Genomic DNA, 23253 nt, shown 5'->3' on the forward strand with positions numbered 1-23253 from the left:
AAATGTGAGATTTGTTAGTCTAGTCTTTGTATTAATTTTTCTGGAGGGAGGGTGAGGGGAAATGATAAATGTGCTATGTTTATTTATTCTGCCACGGGTACAGATGCAAAAAAGGTTCCCAGCCATCTTTTGTATTTTAGAGACTTGTTATGGCATGTAATGAATTCTGGAGCTGTTGTGTATGAATGTTGAATGCATGTTGTTAAGGTGCCATGCTATTTGTACTTGAAGGTGACATGATATGAAATATAAACTGGGATTAATTTCTTTCCTGAAAGACATCCACATTTTTTTTTATTAAGGAAGAACGTACTTCAGTAAACTTTTAAATCAAGTATATATGTTCAATGACTAACTTTCATTGATTCACACCGAACAAGACTGGGCCAACATAAAACCAAGCAAACTATTTCACAGATAACCAGTTCTCTCATAATCATCCTTGTTAGTCCAGACAAGGTCATGAATATCTTGAGTGGGAGCATAGCTGTTCTCCTTGTCCAGGGGCATGGAATGACAGGACAACTACCTCCCCCTCAGAAGGCAGGGAGGCGATTAATGGATGCCCCCAGTACCCTGTGTTCTGAACAGCATGCAGCACACGATGGTTATGTTAACGGGATGAATTGGATCCACGGGCTACAAAGTTCTCTAGCAGACTTGTCTGCTTCTGTATCACATCCAGTGTCTTTTTCCTGCATGGTCCTTTGAACTCTAACTGTTCCCTTGACAGCTTCTTGAAATCCATCTCTCCTGTTCTGCTCTCTCTCTCACTCCTGTTCTGTAACACGTACACCTTCCTTCATTCTTTGGTCTGTTTGCCATCTGCTGGGAATCATGCAACATTTCTTCTTCGCTGTTCTTTCTCTTCCCTCAGAGACAATTGATTCAAAACAGCTCCCAATAGCGTCAATGGGCTTGTCAGTCCTGCTGATTTCACCACAGATGAATACATTCAGTGCTCTGAATGGAATTGTGGTTTTTTTCTTCATACGAAAACACAACTGTGACATACCAGGGTACAATCCAGGCTAACAAATAACTATGTCACCACTGCCCTATAATCTGGGGTTCCCTTTACAATACCTTGCTGGTGCAGCCTCCAGCCTGGTCTGCTCACAGACAGCCTCCAGCATGAAAGTCACTTCCAGCTATGTCTGTGTGTGTGCTGCAGCCAGCCATCCACATCCTGGCTCTTACTAGCCTTGGTTATATTGCAGGGTGATCCCAACACACCTCCAGCCCAGATCGTCTCTCAGAAATGCATGTTGTATACTGCCCAGCCCTGTCCTGGACAGTACAAATATGCTAAGTCCATTTTTCCTTGAACGGAATAATATGCACACAACTTGTTGCCCCAAATAGAATTGCCCAACCATTTCAGCTTGAATACACTGGGTTAGATAAAACAGTAAAACAAGTTTATTAACTACAAAGAGATAGATTTAGAACAAGTATAAGTAATGAGGCATAAAAGTCAAAAATGGCTACAAGAGAAATAAAGATAAAGCCCTTCTGGTGCCTAATTTAACAAACTATATTGGATTCAGTCACGGTTTTGCACCATATACTTTCAGCAGTCTTACACACCAAACTCTTTAGTTAAAAACCCCTCATACAGAGTCCAACTGTTTCCTTTGTCTCTTCAGGTGCAGTGAATGCAATGGGCCAGGAGAGAGAGAGCGAGAGAGAGCCTTGGGATGTTTGTCCCTCCTTATAATAGTTTCAGTCCCCCTCTTGAAAAACATTTACGTCTGAGAACCAGGGGACAAAATGTCTATGTGGAAGGATGTTCCCTGTTGATTTTTTCACCTGTTTCAACTTCCTTTGTCTTCCCTTCCTGGTTGATGACTCTCTTTACTGCTTAAATGCAAATTAAGCAGAGTACACATTCCTTTGTTTAGGCCAGACCTGTTTGCCAACTTCTGTTTGGGCAGGGCTGTGGGATTTGGAACATGTGTTAAGAACACCCTGCAGAGGAATCTTATAACTTAACCGGCAATGTTGCCACCATCTTTTACCAGGACAATACTGACCAGCAAATTATGAGTTTTCAAATGATACCTACAAGGCATACTTTGTGCAAAGATTATTACAGTAGGGTGTAGGGCATGAACACAGGGGTGAATTCTATCACAACAACCAATTAATAATTTTTCAGCTCAGATATGGACATGCACTAAACTCCGTTGTGGTGAGACACGGATAACTGGAAGCCACTGTTCTTGTTCTGAAGACTGCTTGGAGAAAAAAGACTGCTGTGTAAACTACAAAAGTATTTGCAAAGGTAAAACAAAAATTAATATTTAAAAGTGTGATTTGCTCTATTATAGGGATATTTACAGGAAGCTACCCAAGTGAATATACATGAAATACATATAAAATAAACATATGGGGCTTTGTAATTGTTAGCAACTCTGATAAAACCCTTCTGGTGCCTAACTGAAGATACCTACAGCTTTTATTTGAGCAAGTTTAGATTTCTTGTAGCTGTAAATGTGTTTTGAGTGCCTGAGACACTTGGGGAGTGGCTGCTTTGTGGTGAAACACCTGGTATTTAGGTTTGTGAGAAGGAAGGTGATTGCTGGAAAGGAATGTAGTTTGTGTAAAATTAAATCCTAAGAAACACGAAAAGATATTATTATTGCAGGAGCACCTATAATGTGCTTTCCCAAAATGGAAGAAGGCACCGTCCCTGCTCTGACCTGGGTGAAATCTAAAAAACATGTCACTACCATCGTTAATGTAACTTTTTCATAACATTTCATTATAAGCACATTTTAAAATTAATTTTAACATTGTTTAAGACAGTAGACCCTATATACCAAGCACTGTTCCTTTAGAGAGTGTAAGATGAGTCCATGAGCTGAAGATAGCAGATAGAATTACTGGGTACATCACACATGCACCTGAGAAGTGGGGCTAGAACCCGTAGTCCTTTATTTCTGAAAATACGGGTCTCTGCCCAGCAGTGCCGGAAGCTCCCTAAAAGTGTGGGGGGGCCCTGAACTGGGGCCCTGTCCCCTGCTCTGCCCCTTCCCCCTCAGGCCCCGTCCTTGCTCCATCTCTTCCCCCAGGCCTCGCCCAGACTCATTCCTCTCTGCCCTCTCCCCCGACACTCACCCTTAAAGTAGGTAAAAAGTGGGAGGGCTATGCCTCTTAAAATTGATGGGGCCATGGCTTCTTGGCCCCCCCTGTTCCGGTGCCCCTAGTCTGCCACTTGTCCTAAAGAGGATCTTCCTTAACAGACAATAGCAGTAGTTTTCCTTACTTTTTTGTGGGTCAGCCACTGGCAGGTGATATCATACTCTCATTGCCACACACAAGGACAGCATTTACAGTGGACTTTTAGAGCAGTGTCATGAACTCTGTTGCATCCTGGGCACTTTGTGGTGCAGAAATACTCAATGACACTGCTTCAGTATTTCAGTTAAAAGCACCTCCCTCCCTTTAATCTTTAGCAGTCCAAAATATACAGATGGAAAAAGAAATTTAACTTAAATATAGAATATATATATTTTGTACCCTGATTTAAGACACACCCCCCTCCCCCCCGGCCCAACCTAAAATTCATGGCTGTTGGGTTTGAAATTTTCATAAGGATGTTTAGATCTGGGATTTTCATTTGACTCATATATATTGGTTTCAGACATTAAATGTGGACCCAGATTCAGGTTTGGATTCCCAAAACCAATGACGTTAGGGGAGTTTGGATCTGAGAGTTTAATTATAGTCCATCGCTATTTCAAACGATGCACAAAATAGGTGCCTGGAGTTACGTGGTACTTTAATGAGAACATTTGTGGCATGTTGTTATAGATACTTTAGCATTTCTATAGGAAAAATACAAAATAGACTCCAACTCAAAGAACCTGTCTCCAACCTTCTTTGTCTGTTCTGTATGCAAATATGTTAATGGATATAGCAAAAATGCCACTGGCAAAACAAACCACACTTCATGACTATAATGTCAGAGGGTATAAAGGATCTATAGATTCTATAGCGCCTGCATCTATAAATGGACTTCTTTGAAATTGTGAGGTGGGAACGAATCAAAAAAACTATTTCAGTGTTTTAATCATAATACCAGAACCTGTTCTCACCCCTTCTCCTGGCTGTATTTAATTTTCACTTTTTATTTAGATTTATAATTGTTGGCTTTAATAATTCACAATGAAGGTCACTGTGAAAATGACAGGTTTCAGAGTAACAGCCAAGTTAGTCTGTATTCGCAAAAAGAAAAGGAGAACTTGTGGCACCTTAGAGACTAACCAATTTATTTGAGCATAAGCTTTCGTGAGCTACAGCTCACTTCATCGATGCATACTGTGGAAAGTGTAGAAGATCTTTTATACACACAAAGCATGAAAAAATACCTCCCCCCACCCCACTCTCCGGCTGGCAATAGCTTATCTAAAGTGATCACTCTCCTTACAATGTGTATGATAATCAAGTTGGGCCATTTCCAGCCCAAATCCAGGTTTTCTCACCCCCCCCCCCCACACAAACCCACTCTCCTGCTGGTAATAGCTTATCTAAAGTGACCACTCTCCTTATAATGTGTATGATAATCAAGGTGGGCCATTTCCAGCACAAATCCAGGGTTTAACAAGAATGTCTGGGGGGGGGGGGGTTAGGAAAAAACAAGGGGAAATAGGTTACCTTGCATAATGACTTAGCCACTCCCAGTCTCTATTCAAGCCTAAGTTAATTGTATCCAATTTGCAAAAGAATTCCAATTCAACAGTTTCTCGCTGGAGTCTGGATTGGAAGTTTTTTTGTTGAAGAATTGCAACTTTCATGTCTGTAATCACATGACCAGAGAGATTGAAGTGTTCTCCGACTGGTTTATGAATGTTATAATTCTTGACATCTGATTTGTGTCCATTTATTCTTTTATGTAGAGACTGTCCAGTTTGACCAATGTACATGGCAGAGGGGCATTGCTGGCACATGATGGCATAGATCACATTGGTGGATGTGCAGGTGAACGAGCCTCTGATAGTGTGGCTGATGTTATTAGGCCCTGTGATGGTGTCTCCTGAATAGATATGTGGGCACAGTTGGCAACGGGCTTTGTTGCAAGGATAGGTTCCTGGGTTAGTGGTTCTGTTGTGTGGTCTGTGGTTGCTGGTGAGTATTTGCTTCAGGTTGGGGCGCTGTCTGTAGGCAAGGACTGGCCTGTCTCCCAGGATTTGTGAGAGTGTTGGGTCATCCTTCAGGATAGGTTGTAGATCTCCATTGTAAGGAGAATGATCACTTTAGATAAGCTATTGCCAGCAGGAGAGTGAGGTAGGGGGAGGAATTTTTTCATGCTTTGTGTGTATAAAAGATCTTGTACACTTTCCACAGTATGCATCCGATGAAGTGAGCTGTAGCTCACGAAAGCTTATGCTCAAGTAAATTGGTTAGTCTCTAAGGTGCCACAAGTACTCCTTTTCTTTTTACTTTGAAAATGGTTATTGTTTCCGCCTGCCTTGGGATCCTTAGTGGGAGGGCTTTTCTGTGGGAGGGAGAAGACTTTAAAAATAATCCACTGCTTTTTCTGCCCCATCAGTTCTCTCTATTATTCCTTTCCTCTTTGATTTGTCCTTCTTGCCTCTCTCATGACTCCTTTTGTTCTTCTAAAGAGACTCTAGTGGATCATCAGCATATGATAAATGTTTAGGAGCATTAAGCAGAGTTTCAGAAAATCACAGGGGAGTGGAAAGGAAACTGCTTTGTGTTGTATATTTACTTTTCTACAGTGCTGCAGTGACACCTTTTATGCTTTTCAGGTGAAACGCCTTGGGTGAAAGAAGCGTGTCCATCACTTAACACTTCTCAGTGCCCAGAAGGGTAGGATGATTTGTACACTTATCAGTCTGCAAATGGAATTTTTTTGCATTTGTCTTTTCAACATTGTAACTGAACCTTTTCTGATGGAGAAAAATGTTATAAGATTCAGAAATAACAAAGTGCACAAATTTTGGGAATCCTGTAATAAGAAATCATTCTTATTTGTACAGTGCCTAAAATTGCATTAGTTGTTTTACAGCAGTTGAAAAAGATTGCTTCCTGTCCTGAAGAGTACACAGTTTAAACTTTAGACAACATGCGAGTGACATCAGCAGGCAATTGGAAGAGCACAGGGCAAGGGATGCAACAGTGTGGTCACTTAATAGCATTTGTTATATGTGGGCATCTTGGTGGTTCTGATATTCACACACACACACACACACACATACAATGTCAGAACAATATCTTCATAAATGATCTGGAGGATGGTGTGGATTGCACTCTCAGCAAATTTGCGGATGATACTAAACTGGGAGGAATGGTAGATACACTGGAGGGGAGGGATAGGATACAGAAGGACCTAGACAAATTGGAGGATTGGGCCAAAAGAAATCTGATGAGGTTCAATAAGGATAAGTGCAGGGTCCTGCACTTAGGATGGAAGAATCCAATGCACCGCTACAGACTAGGGACCGAATGGCTAGGCAGCAGTTCTGCGGAAAAGGACCTAGGGGTGACAGTGGACGAGAAGCTGGATATGAGTCAGCAGTGTGCCCTTGTTGCCAAGAAGGCCAATGGCATTTTGGGATGTATAAGTAGGGGCATAGCGAGCAGATCGAGGGACGTGATCGTTCCCCTCTATTCGACATTGGTGAGGCCTCATCTGGAGTACTGTGTCCAGTTTTGGGCCCCACATTTCAAGAAGGATGTGGATAAATTGGAGAGAGTCCAGCGAAGGGCAACAAAAATGATTAGGGGACTGGAACACATGAGTTATGAGGAGAGGCTGAGGGAGCTGGGATTGTTTAGCCTGCAGAAGAGAAGAATGAGGGGGGATTTGATAGCTGCTTTCAACTACCTGAAAGGGGGTTCCAAAGAGGATGGCTCTAGACTGTTCTCAGTGGTAGCAGATGACAGAACGAGGAGTAATGGTCTCAAGTTGCAGTGGGGGAGGTTTAGATTGGATATTAGGAAAAACTTTTTCACTAAGAGGGTGGTGAAACACTGGAATGCGTTACCTAGGGAGGTGGTAGAATCTCCTTCCTTAGAGGTTTTTAAGGTCAGGCTTGACAAAGCCCTGGCTGGGATGATTTAACTGGGAATTGGTCCTGCTTCGAGCAGGGGGTTGGAGTAGATGACCTTCAGGGGTCCCTTCCAACCCTGATATTCTATGATTCTATGATAAGAACCACCAAGATGCCCACATATAACAAATGCTATTAAGTGACCACACTGTTGTATATACTATATATAAAATACACACAAACTGATAACTCATATGTGGAAGTGATATCCAGAGTATGGGGTGGCCACAACACTCACAAGTGAAGGAGTACTTGTGGCACCTTAGAGACTAACCAATTTATTTGAGCATAAGCTTTCGTGAGCTACAGCTCACTTCATCGGATGCATACTGTAGAAAATACAGAAGGTGTTTTTATACATACAAACCATGAAAAAATGGGTATTTACCACTACAAAAGGTTTTCTCTCCCTCCACCCCACTCTCCTGCTGGTAATAGCTTATCTAAAGTGATCACTCTCCTTACAATGTGTATGATAATCAAGTTGGGCCATTTCCAGCACAAATCCAGGTTGTCTCCCCACCCCCACACACACAAAGAGAGTGGGTTTGGGGCGGGCTGGGGGGGGGTGGGAGAAAACCTGGATTTGTGCTGGAAATGGCCCACCTTGATTATCATACACATTGTAAGGAGAGTGATCACTTTAGATAAGCTGTTACCAGCAGGAGAGTGGGGTGGGGGGAGAGAAAACCTTTTGTAGTGGTAAACACCCATTTTTTCATGGTTTGTATGTATAAAAACACCTTCTGTATTTTCTACAGTATGCATCCGATGAAGTGAGCTGTAGCTCACAAAAGCTTATGCTCAAATAAATTGGTTAGTCTCTAAGGTGCCACAAGTACTCCTTTTCTTTTTGCGAATACAGGCTAACATGGCTGTTACTCTGAAACCACTCACAAGTGATGAAGTCAAGAGTTATCCACAGGTTATCCCAAACTCATGCTGATAATACCTTCGTCCAAGCTATCGGCATATATTATGCACAGCATGCTCTTCTTTCTCTTTTTTAGTGATTTCAGCTTTTAGCAGGTTTCAGAGGACATTCTTAGCAGTAGTCCCCTTTTTCTTTTCTCCCCTGCTGTCTCACTTATATTTAATAATAAATTAACATGGAAAGCTCTTAGCCTAGAAGGAAGTGGCTGATAGAAAAGGGATGGAATATTAGTATATTTTCTCTATACAATGAGAAAAGTATAGAAAGGTATATACACTGATGCTGACCAGTTCCTCATTGTTCCGCTGTGTTCCCCTTGTCTATTGTATCCATCTCCTTTTCTATCATCTTTTATGTAGAATGTCTGCTTTCCAGGGCAGGGACAGTTTTTGTTATGTATTTGTATAGTGCCTAGCGCAGCAGAGTCCTGTCCATGACTGGAGCCCCTAAATGCTACTGTAATACCAATCCTACTGAATAATATAATGTAGTACTCCCCTGGGATGGATAATCTATCTGTCTCATACCAGTACTATATTACATTGATTCTTCTGGAAGGCTTTGAATCCTGTTCCCTAGAATTCAGCTGATGATGCAGGCAGAGAGTATAATACTTTGGACTTAGCCAGCTTTTCTGCTCAACCAGTATACACTTTTTTTTTTTAATTAAATTTGGGAATGATCTGTCGCAACACACTTTAGAATAGAATACATGAGATCAATTCCACATAAAAATTCAGTTGTTTATGAAAACCAGGAATGATTTGTACATCTACTTCTCAGGAAAAAAAAAACCCCTAGTATTTTTTTCTTAGCTGAGTCGTTCATAGTCCATCACATATCATTGTTCTCTCTCTCTGTGCAACTTTGAAGCAATTACTTGGGAGTCATTTCTTTTTGTCAGCAGCTCTGCAGAAAGCAACAGCTATTCTGATTTCTGAATGCCATTTCTTACCTTAGTCAGGACTTTTTACTTGAGGTAGCTTTGGGGAGAAAGGTCAGTTGAGAGGAATTGGCAAAGTGAGGGGGAGAAAGAAAGGGATGGAAACATATAATATATAAACACTTTCAAAAATCACGAAGAATTATGAAACAGGTATGCAGCTATTTCTATATATACAATATTGCTGATGCATATGGGGAGGTAGGGTAGAACACCACCTTAAAAGGTGGTCTTCAAAGTATAATACGTGGTTTCTTTACAAACATAGACTTGACCAGTGAACCATTATATTATGTATTTGCAGATAACTTTAGCTGCATTTATAACTAGGAACACTTTTAGTAATATAGTCTCATCCCAAAGAACAAGGATTTCTCCATGCAAGGATTCTGTGCATAGAGTATGAAAATATACTTCTTAGATTAACAAACAACCTGCCCAGTTTCAAGCACAGATTCATAGGATAGAGGGAGGTGAGTATCTCTTTAAATGTTGTATTTCCTAAAATCACAGTGCTGTTTAAGACCCTGTTCAGATTTAGGTTTAGATCAGGAATGTGCCACCTACAACCTTGTCTGAAATGTGGCTGCTGCTAGCAGGTTTCCTTATTGGCATGGAAAGGGTGCTTTTACGGAGATGCATGCTAGCAAATAGGCCTACAGGCCATTCCCAACAGTGAAAACAGTTAATCGCTCTCAGCATTAAACAGCATAACGGTGTTAAAACCCTGCTAGCAATAACTGTACATAGCATTGTTGTTAGAACAGTTCTTACTCAATGTGGAGAGGGTGTATATATGGAGTACGATGTTCCTTCATAAAGATTTTTAATTCAATTTTTTGCTAGGTCCCATGTGTACAGATCCCTAATTTAGACAAAGCTGCTTTTTCTATATAATTCCCGGGTATAATTGTTTCTAAGGAAACTATAAAATATATAATTATGTTTAGCAAACATGGCTGAATTACAGGACTGAAAGCACTGGGTACTACCTTTGTCAACCCTGTATTATTAAAAACGGAGTTTTATAATGTTTATTACTTAACATTTACTAATGTGTTTTTTCCTGTCGGATTGTATGTGGTAGAACAATGGTCAATTCTTAGCCAACCACAGAGTTTTATTGTCACAGCTGTTTCCTCCTGGTAAGAGTTTACCATAACAATTTAATTTTTTTTCTACCTGGCCGTTTATATTTGTGTATCCTAACATCACACCTACTATATTTGATTAAGTCACTCAGAGCTAAGGATTTTAGCCTTGATTCTTTATATTAGCTGTTACAGAATAACATGTTATTAGAGGCTAAACTCTCCTGGTAATACTGATTAAGCTCAGTTGGATATTGAGAAAGTGTGCTCCAGCTCAGTGGAGGTTGTGGAAGGATTTGGTGTGGGAAGAACTTGGACTGCTTATTAAACTTCTCAGAAAGGAAATCAGGAGAGAGTTAGCACAAACCCTCCACAAGAAAGCTTCATTCCCCAAGATGTAGGCCAGATAGGCAAAGTTTCCTAAGGGTAGCATGACCAGATGTCCCGATTTTATAGGCACAGTCCCGATATTTGGGGCTTTTTTTTATATAGGCGCCTACTACCTCCCCCCCCCCGCCCCCCCATCCCAATTTTTCACACTTTCTATCTGATCACCCTACCTAATGGCTGATTGTTAGAATGTTCAGACCATCTGTGTGGACATGCTTGAAGAGGATTTCAGGATATATTGAGAGACAAAAGACAAAATTCAGACCCTGGCATAAGCAGTATCTTCCAGCTAATTTGGCCCATCATCTATTTGTTTATATTTATAGTTTGTTTTAAAATAAAAACCTATAAGTTACTTTTCCTAAATTCTAAGTATACTTAGGGTTCCTATTCTTGTACCCCTGCAGCTGTTTGATAGCACACTTTTGAAAGCTAATGTAAATAACCTTCCTTTGCCTTTTGAATAATGATTTATTGTTATAAAGGATTATAAACTTGTAAAAAAAAGTATTTGGAACTTCTGTTCCTGGCTTCTGGGTCAACACTATTGACATAACTATGCATTCCGCAGAATGTGGCTAAAACTCTTTTCTGATGACAAACTCCCACTTACTTGCAGGTTTGATTTGCCACCGCTTATCCTTTTTTCGATGGATGGTTTTAGAGCAGAATATTTACAAACATGGACTTCTTTACTGCCGAATATCGAAAAACTCAGTAAGTTACCAAGAAAGAAGTGACAATTAAAAACAGAACCTGCTGGCAATTTCTTCAGTTCCCTCTTCCACCATTTTATACATGTGACTCCCTGGTCAACAAGAGGAATATTTCATAGTAGTTCTTGGATCAGTGGTTTGCTCAGGATTAACTTGGGAGTTAGAGTTCATTGTAGTCACCCATGCACCAGTGGCCACCAATACTGGCTTGCAGCCTCAAATTTTATTTAAATAAATATTGTGAAACATTCATTCAAATAAAGTTTGAAGCTGAAAAAGTTCCAGTGAAAGTTTTAATACATTTTCTATCCTCCATTTTATTAAATTATTGTAAATTGTAATAAAATGTCCAAAGGATCATCACTTAATGTCATTAAATTATATCATAATACTAAAGAGCAATGAACTGTGTAACAGTGAAATGTCACTCAAAGAAACAGTCTTTTTGAGTCTGGAATTTTGTTCTATTCATAGACAGCTGCGTATTTAAATGTTCATCAACTATCATCAATTACTTCACTCAAATTTATTAAATTTAAACTTTAATATGCTGATTCACTTAATTAGTACAGCCACACTCCTGAAAGATGCACAGTGCTCTGAAGTTAGTGGGAATAGAGGGTCATCAGCATGTTGCTGTAGTGGGCCCTCAAAACTTGCACATAAGTTGAATATGGTTTTCATGGGAATACTTTAGAATCAGAGCCTCATTGCTTCTAGTGTCCCTATGGTTCAATTCAATCATCTTCTTCACTTTCCCCACAAGAACCAGACTCTGAAAGTGACAGAATGATCATGTGTTTACTTTTTATATTATATATTTAAAAACTTGACATGGTTGCTGGAAGCCACTAAATGTAATTGGATAAACAAACTTATCTGTTTTGTGGCTAACCTGTTAAATATAACAAGGGCTGTAAGAGAGTCATAACTCTGACTAATGAGCAAACTGACCTGACCCTTGCATAAGTGTTTTATGCTTTGCTGTTACTGAGTCAGCAGAAGAAATACAATCAGCTAATAAGTCATTTCATGAAAAGTCCAAGTTTATGTCAAAGTCTGTTTGAAACAGATTTAAGGGAAGTGTATCTTTCCTACTGGAATGAAAGAAATGTTAATCTCAAGCTTCCAGGAGGATATTTTGAACTTTGGTTTACACTGACCAGTCACACGCATCTGTTTTCAATGTTAACATTGGTTTGTGGACTCACACACTTTGTTTCTTATTATAGTAGCTGGGGGGGGGACCCCGTTATTTACATGTGCGAGATGATAAAACAGTGGTGTGCTAACTTTCATATCATGAACCAGTTCCTCTCAAGGACCATTTCCTTTTCCCAGCTGATCCCACACATTGTCTGCAGCAACTGTAGGGCTCGGTTACATAACAAAGTACGTTTAGGAAAGGATTAAGAAGAGAAACATGAACATAAACTCATTTTGTGCTTGAAGACTTATCAGTGATTTAGCCTGGTGACACCAGCAACTCTGCAGACCCCACAGGAGGTCTTTGTGGACCATTGGTGGTCAGTAGATGATAATATAAAACCTTAAAAAAACATTCGCTGCCACCACTCATGCTGTTATCACAAACCTGAGAGGTTGTTGTGATCTATCCTTGTATCTTTACTAACTCCATAGATGGTTTTTAATAGTTTGGCCCAGAAAACCTAGGTATTACATTCAGTAGAGCTAGTCAAACTATTAATTGCAGGTAATGTTCATTATGAATTTAACCCTTTTCACTGTCTGTGAATTATTTGCAAACTTTGCCTGATGAATCCACTGTGCTTGTTTGTTATTCATAAGCACTTTGACAAATAGTTTGGATGAACAGTTTTCAGCCTATGGGTTGTTCAACCTGACTGTTCGCTTTTTATGTAGTGTGGGGGATCACTGAACCCCCAGTTCTTTCTCTGATCTCTGACTGAGTGACAGAAACTTTTTAAACAGAAGCATGAAGTTGGATTTCAGTAAACCATTGCACAGCAAGAGAAGTGATTATTCAAAGGAGACAGGAAGGATAGTCCAGTGGTTAGGTCACTAGTCTTGGCCTTGGAAGATCCGGATTAATTCCCTGCTCTGCCAGGCTGCCTGTGTGACCTTGGACAAATCATTTAGCCATTGTATGCTTGCCTCAATTTCAAATCTGTAAAATGGGGCTATTAGCATTTCCTTACCTCATGGGAGTGTTGTGCTATTAAAAAATGTGAGGTGCTACAGTAATGGGGGCTATACAAGTACCGTAGAGAGATTGTCTGTCTGAATATTTGCATATGAGGAATATGACACCTTGAATCACAGAAACTGAACCTGGTGGAAAATGTCATCTAAAAATGTTTTGTGACCAGCTCTAATTTTCAATATTACAGTTGCTTGGGAAGTAATCTTATAATCACTCAGCATGATTTGTTGCAGAAACATGTGGCACGCATTCAAAGTACATGAGAGCTGTTTACCCCACCAAAACTTTCCCAAACCACTACACTATTGTCACGGTGAGTGAAAATTTATTATTTTTATTCTTCACTATTTGTACAGCCTGCAAAATGTTAGGTGCTTTAGCAGGACAAAAGAAAAAGAGGAAGTTCTTATCCCAAAGAGCTAACAATCTCATTTTAGGTGTGACACTACAGTGAAAATAACAATAAGGGAGGGATTGGACTAGGAACCGTGGAAGGGCATGGCAGAGAGCAGCAGAGGAGAAAGGGGCTGTAGTTCATATGTTTACATAAATATGCTGCCTTCTTTAGCAGAGGTGTCTGTGCCTAGCCCTGTGGACAGATTATTCATTCCTGCTCTTTGTTAGAATGCATCTGATGAAGTGAGCTGTAGCTCACGAAAGCTTATGCTCAAATAAATTTGTTAGTCTCTAAGGTGCCACAAGTACTCCTTTTCTTTTTGCGAATACAGACTAACACGGCTACTACTCTGAAACCTGTATAGGAGTGCTGGTCTCAGTGACATATTAAAATTGTTTTTGCTGCTTATATGTAACCAATTGGGATCTATCATACCTGTTTACAGACACATAAGGCTTCATGTGTTATAGTAATTTCACCAATTAAATGAAATCGGGATGAAAATATGGAAGTTGAACAGATTGGCAGATAAAAGGATGACGTGATAAATCTTTTCTATCTCTAACTTCTATCTTCAGTTGTAATGGAACACAGTATAGATTTAATTTTACTTTAAGAATGAGAGAAATATTTCACCTTTCTTAATTTATTTTCATTCCTAGGGTTTGTATCCAGAATCTCATGGTATCATTGACAACAACATGTATGATGTAAACTTGAGCCAGAGTTTCTCACTTTCTGGGCAGGCAAAATTCAACCCTATCTGGTGGAAAGGACAGCCAGTATGTGTCATTCTTTCTATGGTGCTTGTCATAACCTCCAGATTAGCTCATGTCAAAGCATAAAATACCAAGTTGTGGGATATCAAGGTTCATCAGTTTGTTCCACAGTCCATATCCTGCGGTGTGTATTGCTGATTTTTTAATGGACGGTTTGCCTTTGATACAGGAAGAAAAGTTGTTTAACCTTTAACATCTGAATTATTTTCTATATCTGAAAACTTTATCTAATGGTGATACTTTATGAGCAAATTTAAAATGCATTGGCCCATATTCAGACCTGAAGTAAAATGCTGGCACCACTTAAGTGACTGGGAGTTTTACTAGATTTTGCACTTTGAACTTAGCTGTGCAAACTGCAGCAGTAACCCTTTACATGAGGTCTGAAAGTCTAATCTAAAAACAAAAAGTTTTGTTTATAAACAAACAAACAAACAAAAACAGTTTAATGTTATTGAGTGTCAACTGTCCTTATCTGTCCCATCATTTACAAAGCAAGGGAATGTGCAGTTGAGGACATCATAGATCTCTCACTGCCCAAGTAGTTTATTAAGTATAAAATATTGCGTATTTCATCACAAATCGATAACTTTAGCTCTGACCTAAAACTGATATTCTTTCACCAGTAATCTCAAAATATAAACAGAGCACCAAACATTTTGAAAAAGAACTAAAAATTGCGTGGGTTCAAATATACAACTTTTGTTGTTGTTTCATGAGGAATCCAATCAGCCTTGTAACGGGGACTGTGGTTGCAACCCTAAATATGGCAAGTTTATCCCCTCTGTGTAATAAAACAACATATACCTGCTGCTGAGCTCAGACTGTGTCCTAGCCTATCACAACCAAAACCACAGGCCTTTATCACTGGAACAAAAGGAAGATCATTGTTAGCTGTCAGGTATAGAAATACCCTGACATTCTTGCTAAACTGTGAACAGCCAATAGAGGGCAACATCCCATCTTCAATCCTGTAAACAGGAGAAAAATATCAAATCACAAAACATTGCAATAGTTGGGTAATGGTAGGGCAGGTGAAAGAAACAACTGAAAAATGTGAGCCTAGCAAAGGATCTGCCCTTGCATTTTTCTGAATCTGTACTTTGGCTTGTACTGTCTTGTATGTGGTTATCCAGTAGTGTGAATGGCTTGAAATAAGATATTTGTGTCCTCTACCTAGATCTGGCTGACAGCAATGTATCAGAATTTGAAGGCTGGCACCTTCTTTTGGCCTGGATCAGATGTACCTATTAATGGAACATACCCCAATTTGTACAGGTTGTACAACAAGTAAGTTTCAGAATAGTCAAAAGATTTATGACACAAGTCTTACAAGCTGGTCCAAAGCTGCAAGTTGGCAATAGTTTTTTTTAATAAAGATGAAGTATTAGAGCTCTTACCAAAGTTCTGGGAAACAGACACCAGATTAGTGTCAAATTATTCCACTTTTCCAGTGAAACTAACATTTATGGCTGAGATTTTCAAAACCACTTAAGGGACTTAGATGCCCAGTTACTGTGGATAATTGGTGGGCATTTCTATCCCCTAGATGGCTTTGATAGTTTCAAATTATAGCAAAATGACAGTTTCCCACTAGAAAACAGTCCTGCAATTTTGATAAAAACAGAAAAATATTCCAGGCAAATCTGCAAAATATATTGTAGTTTCTCTGATTTTTTTCACAATGAGAATCCTCATATAGTATCTTCACAACAAGTCAATGTTTCCTAGTGTATTGTTTATAGGAAATGTATAGATTGTAGATAGGCCTGACTTGACATGAGTAACTGAACATGAGGGAGGCCTCATTTCTCAGAAGATGGGATTTAGGAGGTAAATAGATTAGCAGGCTGAAAACAGAATGTTTGTGCTAACTAATGACAGGTTTCAGAATAGCAGCCGTGTTAGTCTGTATTCGCAAAAAGAAAAGGAGTACTCGTGGCACCTTAGAGACTAACCAATTTATTTGAGCATAAGCTTTCGTGAGCTACAGCTCACTTCATCGGATGCATCCGATAAGATAAGATAAGAGGGGCAACACCCAGGACAATTTACTATACACAAGATAAGTCGGGAATGTAAAGATGAGGTAAAGAGCAGGTCCAGCATGAATAGTGCTTGAACAGAGCATTTTCTACAAAGACTGGTTCCTGCAGAGTAACTAAGCCAGTCCAAAAATGTGTGCTGCAGTCTATAGTAATGCAATGAGATGTGCCAGTGTATACAAAAGGGAGAGGATTTCTGGGTGAATTTGGATCTGTGAGGTACCCTGATCCATCCCCTGTATTGCTATATGCCATTAAAGATACCTGAGTGACGAACTCTGGAGTCAAACTGAGTTCTTGGGAAGCCAAGTAGAAAGAGGTCTTGGAGTGGTATCATGACTTGAATGGCCAAGCTTGTTACACAGCATACTTATCTGGACCACAGTTGGTGGAAAAGGGAATTTATAATATTGGGGAAGAAAATTTGCAATTTACAGTGTTAGAAGGACCTGGACCTTGAGCACCATGTAAAATTAATAATTCAACTGTGCCAGTTATGATTGCTATTCCTAGGTGGACATGGAGTCCTAAAGAATCGTTATATGTCACTAGTATGGGTACAATAGAAAATGGAACCTATAAAGTGCATTATCCCAGTGTGAAGATGGCAGCACCAGAAGGATGTGAAATAAACACAGCCTTCTGTAAACGAATCAAGCACAGATGGTTTTGTGAGTGCTTGGCACGAATGAATCTGACCACAAGCAAGGCCCGACTAGTCATTAAAGAGAGAGTGAAGGAGGTGGTATGGCGTGGGGACACCGTATGTGCTATGGGATACCACAATTTTTCAGTGAGGACAACACAATGCCAGAGAAGCCTGGATGGATTTTGTTTGAACTTTACCTCTCTGATTCAAATTGGGACCCATGCCCTATGGCCAAGTACAGATGGAGGAGAATGTGACAGAGGCCGTGACAGACAACACTGAGTGGGAGTCACTGGTGACCAATCTCTTTGTACCCATACCTCCCTTGTCCATTAGTACTATGGATTTAGTACAAAGGAAAATTGAGCCATTGGTGCCCATTGCTCAACTAATAGCCCAGCAACAGGAAATTGGGGACAATATTGTATAGGCAGTGAAGACAGCCTACTGAGCTGTACCAGAGGAAGTGAGCTTGCAACCCTAGTTCATACCTTCAACCTAATATTAAGAGGAGTCCAAATGATTACAGCCACTGTGGTCTTAGGCATGTGTTGCTGGGCAAACTTGAAAAAGAGAGCACAGAAAGACAGGAATATGATGCAAATGAGACTGGAACACATGAGTTATGAGGAGAGGCTGAGGGAGCTGGGATTGTTTAGCCTGCAGAAGAGAAGAATGAGGGGGGATCTGATAGCTGCTTTCAACTACCTGAAAGGGGGTTCCAAAGAGGATGGCTCTAGACTGTTCTCAATGGTAGCAGATGACAGAACGAGGAGTAATGGTCTCAAGTTGCAGTGGGGGAGGTTTAGATTGGATATTAGGAAAAACTTTTTCACCAAGAGGGTGGTGAAACACTGGAATGCGTTACCTAGGGAGGTGGTAGAATCTCCTTCCTTAGAGGTTTTTAAGGTCAGGCTTGACAAAGCCCTGGCTGGGATGATTTAACTGGGAATTGGTCGTGCTTTGAGCAGGGGATTGGACTAGATGACCTTCTGGGGTCCCTTCCAACCCTGATATTCAATGATTCTATGATTCTATGAAATGAATGGTAATGTAAACAAGAAAAATAGAAGCAATGGAATGTAGGTAGGCCTGGCCTGACATGAATAATTGAACATGGGGGAGGCCTCATTTCTTGGGAGACAGAATTAGGGAGGTAAATGGATCATAAGATGTTAAGATAAGAAAATGGGTCAGTTTTCTAAAAGACAGAATGTCTGAGCTAGCTAAGAGAAGAGAGGGAATGCCCAGGGAACCATTGACTCTGAACAAGATAAAAATGGACAAGATAAGTTGGGAATGTAAAGATGAGGTAAAGAGTAGGTCGAGCATGGACAGTGCATGAACAGAGCATGCTGTACAGGGATTGGTTCCTACGGAGAAACCAAGCCAGTCCAAAAATGTGTGTTGTAATGTCTAGTAAATGCAATGAGATGTGTAAATGTATATAAAAGGGGGAGGGTTTCTGTGTAAATATGGATCCGTAATGTATCCTGCATCCATCCCCTGCATTTGAGTCTGATCAACACAGCATAGCATTGCTATATGCAAATAAAGATACCTGAGTGCCAAAAGCTGGAGTCGAACTGTGCTCTTGGAAGCCAAGTAGAAAGAGGTCTCGAAGGGAATCCCAACATATATGGCTTCTAAAATTCATAGAAATTCTGCTCCCATCAAAGTCAATTGGAATTCTGTCATTGACTTTAATGGGGTCAGGATTTCACTTCGTTTTTAAGGACAAAAGGAGCCATTAAGATCATCTAGTTTAATCTTCTGCATAATACCAGCCATAGAATCAGGGCCGTCCCTAGGAGGGTGCGGGGCCCAGGACACACACACCCCAGCCCAGACCCTGCCCCCACTCCACCCCTTCCCCCAAGCCCTCGCCCCACCTCTTCCCACCCCTGCGCCGTCCCGCTTCTTCTCACCACTGCTCTGCCCCTCCCTACCCCTACTCCACCCCTTCCCCCTAGCCCCTGCCCTACCTCTTCCCACCCCTGTGCCGCCCTGCATCTTCCCACCCCAGCTCTGCTCCCTCCCTGCCCCCACTCCACCTCTTCCCCCAAGCCACCATCCCGCCTCTTTCTGGCTTCCGCCCTCTCCCCCGAGTAATGCCAGGAGCTGGTGGAGCGGGGCGGGGTGGGGCGGGCTGGGACCGGGTTGTTCACTGCTGCTGGTGGCAGGCCCCCGCTAATCCCCCAGGCTGCCCTGGACACCACGTCCCGAAGCGCGGGACCCCCCAAAGCGCGGGGCCCATGCGGTTGACCCGGTCCATCCTATGGATGGGATGGCTCTGCATAGAATTTCACTCATTAGTACAATAACTTGTGGTTGAACAACAGCATATCTTTTAGGCAGACATGAAGGGCCAGATTCTCCTTTATGCTGCCAGAGTGATAGAGAATATACTTCATCTCTTGATAAGATACTCCCATGATGAATTAACCTCACAGTTAGAATTTTTTTCCTTACAGCTGCCTTTAATATTAGTATCCTAAACTTTTCCTATTAATTTCTCAGTCATCTCCCAAACCTTTTATATAATTCCTGTAACCTCATTAGAATAACATGCTACAGGCTTATCTTTATAAGTCTGTACAAAGAAGGATGACTTTGTGGTTAGGGACTGGGAGTCAGGTGACCTGGTTACTATTCCCAGCTCTGCCAAAGACTTTTGTGTGTGATTTTGGGAAAGTTAATTTCTTTGTGCATCAGTTTCTTCATCTGCAAAATGGGGATAATAATACTAAACTACCTAACAAGGGTATTGTGAGAATACTTAAAGTTTGTAACATATATCAAAGTCCGTGGATGGTATGTGCTATATAAAGGAAACAGTTCTTCTTATCTGTTTATAGGCCTTGAACCTATAAACTCTTACATACCTATTTAACTTTGTACATGTACAAAGTTAAGCATGTTTTCAAGTGTTTGCAGGATCAGGACCTTACTAATTGTCATTAGAACTGTTATATTTCATTAAAATATTTGGAAAATTAAACAGTGAAGGATCTCATTTATTCATTAACATTCAAAAACATATACCTGTTATCTTTTTGACTCCAACTCTTAGGCCCTAAATGAATTACCAGGAAAGTTTGCATTCCTGGGTGTTCGAAAATATATATTTTTGTATTGTGAAATGCTTTCTGACAATACCTAATTATTAATTATTATTTTATTTTAATTTCATTTTATTTTAGATCAATTATATATCAACAGAGAATTTCAGAAATACTCACATGGCTTGATGGTTCCAAATCAGAGAGGTAAAGCTTGATAATATCCAACTCAGCGTTAAAGAAACCTGCTAGAAGGATTTTCACTCGTATAGATTTCACATTATTTTCATATGCTTGTAAAACAAGTGAGGCTGTATTTAGCTAGCTCAGTTATTGTTTCTTGGGATATAAAGGGCTGCTGTAATTATGGTTGTGCCTATTATCTTCCTGGATCGAGAGGCAGAGATGAAAGAGGTAAACCAAGTCCCTGAGGGTATGTCTACACTACGAAATTAGGTCGAATTTATAGAAGTCGGTTTTTTAGAAATCGGTTTTATATATTCGAGTGTGTGTGTCCCCACAGAAAATGCTCTAAGTGCATTAAGTGCATTAACTCGGCGGAGCGCTTCCACAGTACCGAGGCAAGCGTCGACTTCCGGAGCGTTGCACTGTGGGTAGCTATCCCACAGTTCCCGCAGTCTCCGCTGCCCATTGGAATTCTGGGTTGAGATCCCAATGCCTGATGGGGCTAAAACATTGTCGCGGGTGGTTCTGGGTACATATCGTCAGGCCCCCCGTTCCCTCCCTCCCCCCGTGAAAGCAAGGGCAGACAATCCTTTCGCGCCTTTTTTCCTGAGTTACCTGTGCAGACGCCATACCACGGCAAGCATGGAGCCCGCTCAGGTAACCGTCACCCTATGTCTCCTGGGTGCTGGCAGACGCGGTACGGCATTGCTACACAGTAGCAGCAACCCCTTGCCTTGTGGCAGCAGACGGTACAGTACGACTGGTAGCCGTCATCGTCATGTCTGAGGTCCTCCTGGTCGCCTCTGTGAGGTCGATCAGGAGCGCCTGGGCAGACATGGGTGCAGGGACTAAATTTGGAGTGACTTGAGCAGGTCATTCTCTTTAGTCCTGCAGTCAGTCCTATTGAACCGTCTTATGGTGAGCGGGCAGGCGATACGGACTGCTAGCAGTCGTACTGTACCATCTTCTGCCGAGCAGCCATGAGATGTGGATGGCATGCAGTCCTTCTGCACCGTCTGCTGCCAGCCAAAGATGTAAAAGATAGATGCAGTGGATCAAAACAAGAAATAGACCAGATTTGTTTTGTACTCATTTACTTCCCCCCGTCCCCTGTCTAGGGGACTCATTCTTCTAGATCACACTGCAGTCACTTACAGAGAAGGTGCAGCGAGGTAAATCTAGCCATGTATCAATCAGAGGCCAGGCTAACCTTCTTCTTCCAATAAGGACAATAACTTAGGTGCACCATTTCTTATTGGAACCCTCCGTGAAGTCCTGCCTGAAATACTCCTTGATGTAAAGCCACCCCCTTTGTTGATTTTAGCTCCCTGAAGCCAACCCTGTAAGCGCCCCTCCCAGCGTCAGAGCAATGGCAAACAATCGGGCATCTGAGAGTGCTGTCCAGAGCACTCATAATGGAGCACTCTGATGGGGCTAAAACATTGTCGTGGGTGGTTCTGGGTACGTGTCGTCAGGCCCCCGTTCCCTCCCTCCCTCCGTGAAAGCAAGGGCAGACAATCATTTCGCGCCTTTTTTCATGAGTTACCTGTGCAGACGCCATACCACGGCAAGCATGGAGCCCGCTCAGGTAACCGTCACCCTATGTCTCCTGGGTGCTGGCAGACGCGGTACGGCTTTGCTGCACAGTAGCAGCAACCCATTGCCTTCTGGCAGTAGACGGTGCAATACGATTGGTAGTCGTCCTCGTCGTGTCCGAGGTGCTCCTGGCCACGTCGGCTGGGAGCGCCTGGGCAGACATGGGCGCAGGGACTAAATTTGGAGTGACTTGACCAGGCCATTCTCTTTAGTCTTGCAGTCAGTCCTATTGAACCGTCTTATGGTGAGCGGGCAGGCGATACGGACTGCTAGCAGTCGTACTGTACCATCTTCTGCCAGGCAGGCAAGAGATGAGGATTGCTAGCAGTCGTATTGTACCATCTTATGCCAGGCAGGCAAGAGATGAAGATGGCTAGCAGTCGTACTGTACCATCTTCTGCCGAGCAGCCATGAGATGTGGATGGCATGCAGTCCTTCTGCACCGTCTGCTGCCAGCCAAAGATGTAAAAGATAGATGGAGTGGGTCAGAACAAGAAATAGACCAGATTTGTTTTGTACTCATTTGCCTCCTCCCCTGTCTAGATCACACTGCAGTCACTCACAGAGAAGGTGCAGCGAGGTAAATCTAGCCATGTATCAATCAGAGGCCAGGCTAACCTCCTTGTTCCAATAACAACGATAACTTAGGTGCACCATTTCTTATTGGAACCCTCCGTGCAGTCCTGCCTGAAATACTCCTTGATGTACAGGCACACCCTTTGTTGATTTTAGCTCCCTGAAGCCAACCCTGTAAGCCGTGTCGTCAGTCGCCCCTCCCTCCGTCAGAGCAACGGCAGACAATCGTTCCGCGCCTTTTTTCTGTGCGGACGCCATACCAAGGCAAGCATGGAGGCCGCTGAGCTCATTTTGGCAATTAGGAGCACATTAACCACCACACGCATTATCCAGCAGTATATGCAGCACCAGAACATGGCAACGCGATACCGGGCGAGGAGGCGACGTCAGCGCGGTCCCGTGAGTGATCAGGACATGGACACAGATTTCTCTGAAAGCATGGGCCCTGACAATGCATGCATCATGGTGCTAATGGGGCAGGTTCATGCTGTGGAACGCCGATTCTGGGCTCGGGAAACAAGCACAGACTGGTGGGACCGCATAGTGTTGCAGGTCTGGGACGATTCCCAGTGGCTGCGAAACTTTCGCATGCGTAAGGGCACTTTCATGGAACTTTGTGACT

The 23253-nt window shown here is 41.8% G+C and overlaps 1 protein-coding gene across 5 annotated transcripts in view; it reads left to right on the forward strand.

The window, feature by feature from the left end:
* The window catches only part of ENPP3 (ectonucleotide pyrophosphatase/phosphodiesterase 3), an 86054-nt gene that overhangs the window by 17032 nt on the left and 45769 nt on the right, over nucleotides 1-23253 (forward strand). For all 5 annotated transcript variants that reach the window (XM_073337330.1, XM_073337331.1, XM_073337332.1 and 2 more), the window contains exons 4-10: nucleotides 2162-2287; nucleotides 5778-5838; nucleotides 11060-11157; nucleotides 13575-13654; nucleotides 14401-14520; nucleotides 15698-15807; nucleotides 20415-20480. In XM_073337330.1, coding sequence (XP_073193431.1) covers nucleotides 2162-2287; nucleotides 5778-5838; nucleotides 11060-11157; nucleotides 13575-13654; nucleotides 14401-14520; nucleotides 15698-15807; nucleotides 20415-20480 — 661 coding nt within the window. The remainder of the gene's footprint in view (nucleotides 1-2161; nucleotides 2288-5777; nucleotides 5839-11059; nucleotides 11158-13574; nucleotides 13655-14400; nucleotides 14521-15697; nucleotides 15808-20414; nucleotides 20481-23253) is intronic.

Source organism: Lepidochelys kempii, chromosome 3 (genome assembly GCF_965140265.1).
Source record: "Lepidochelys kempii isolate rLepKem1 chromosome 3, rLepKem1.hap2, whole genome shotgun sequence".
Taxonomy (NCBI): Eukaryota; Metazoa; Chordata; order Testudines; family Cheloniidae; genus Lepidochelys; species Lepidochelys kempii.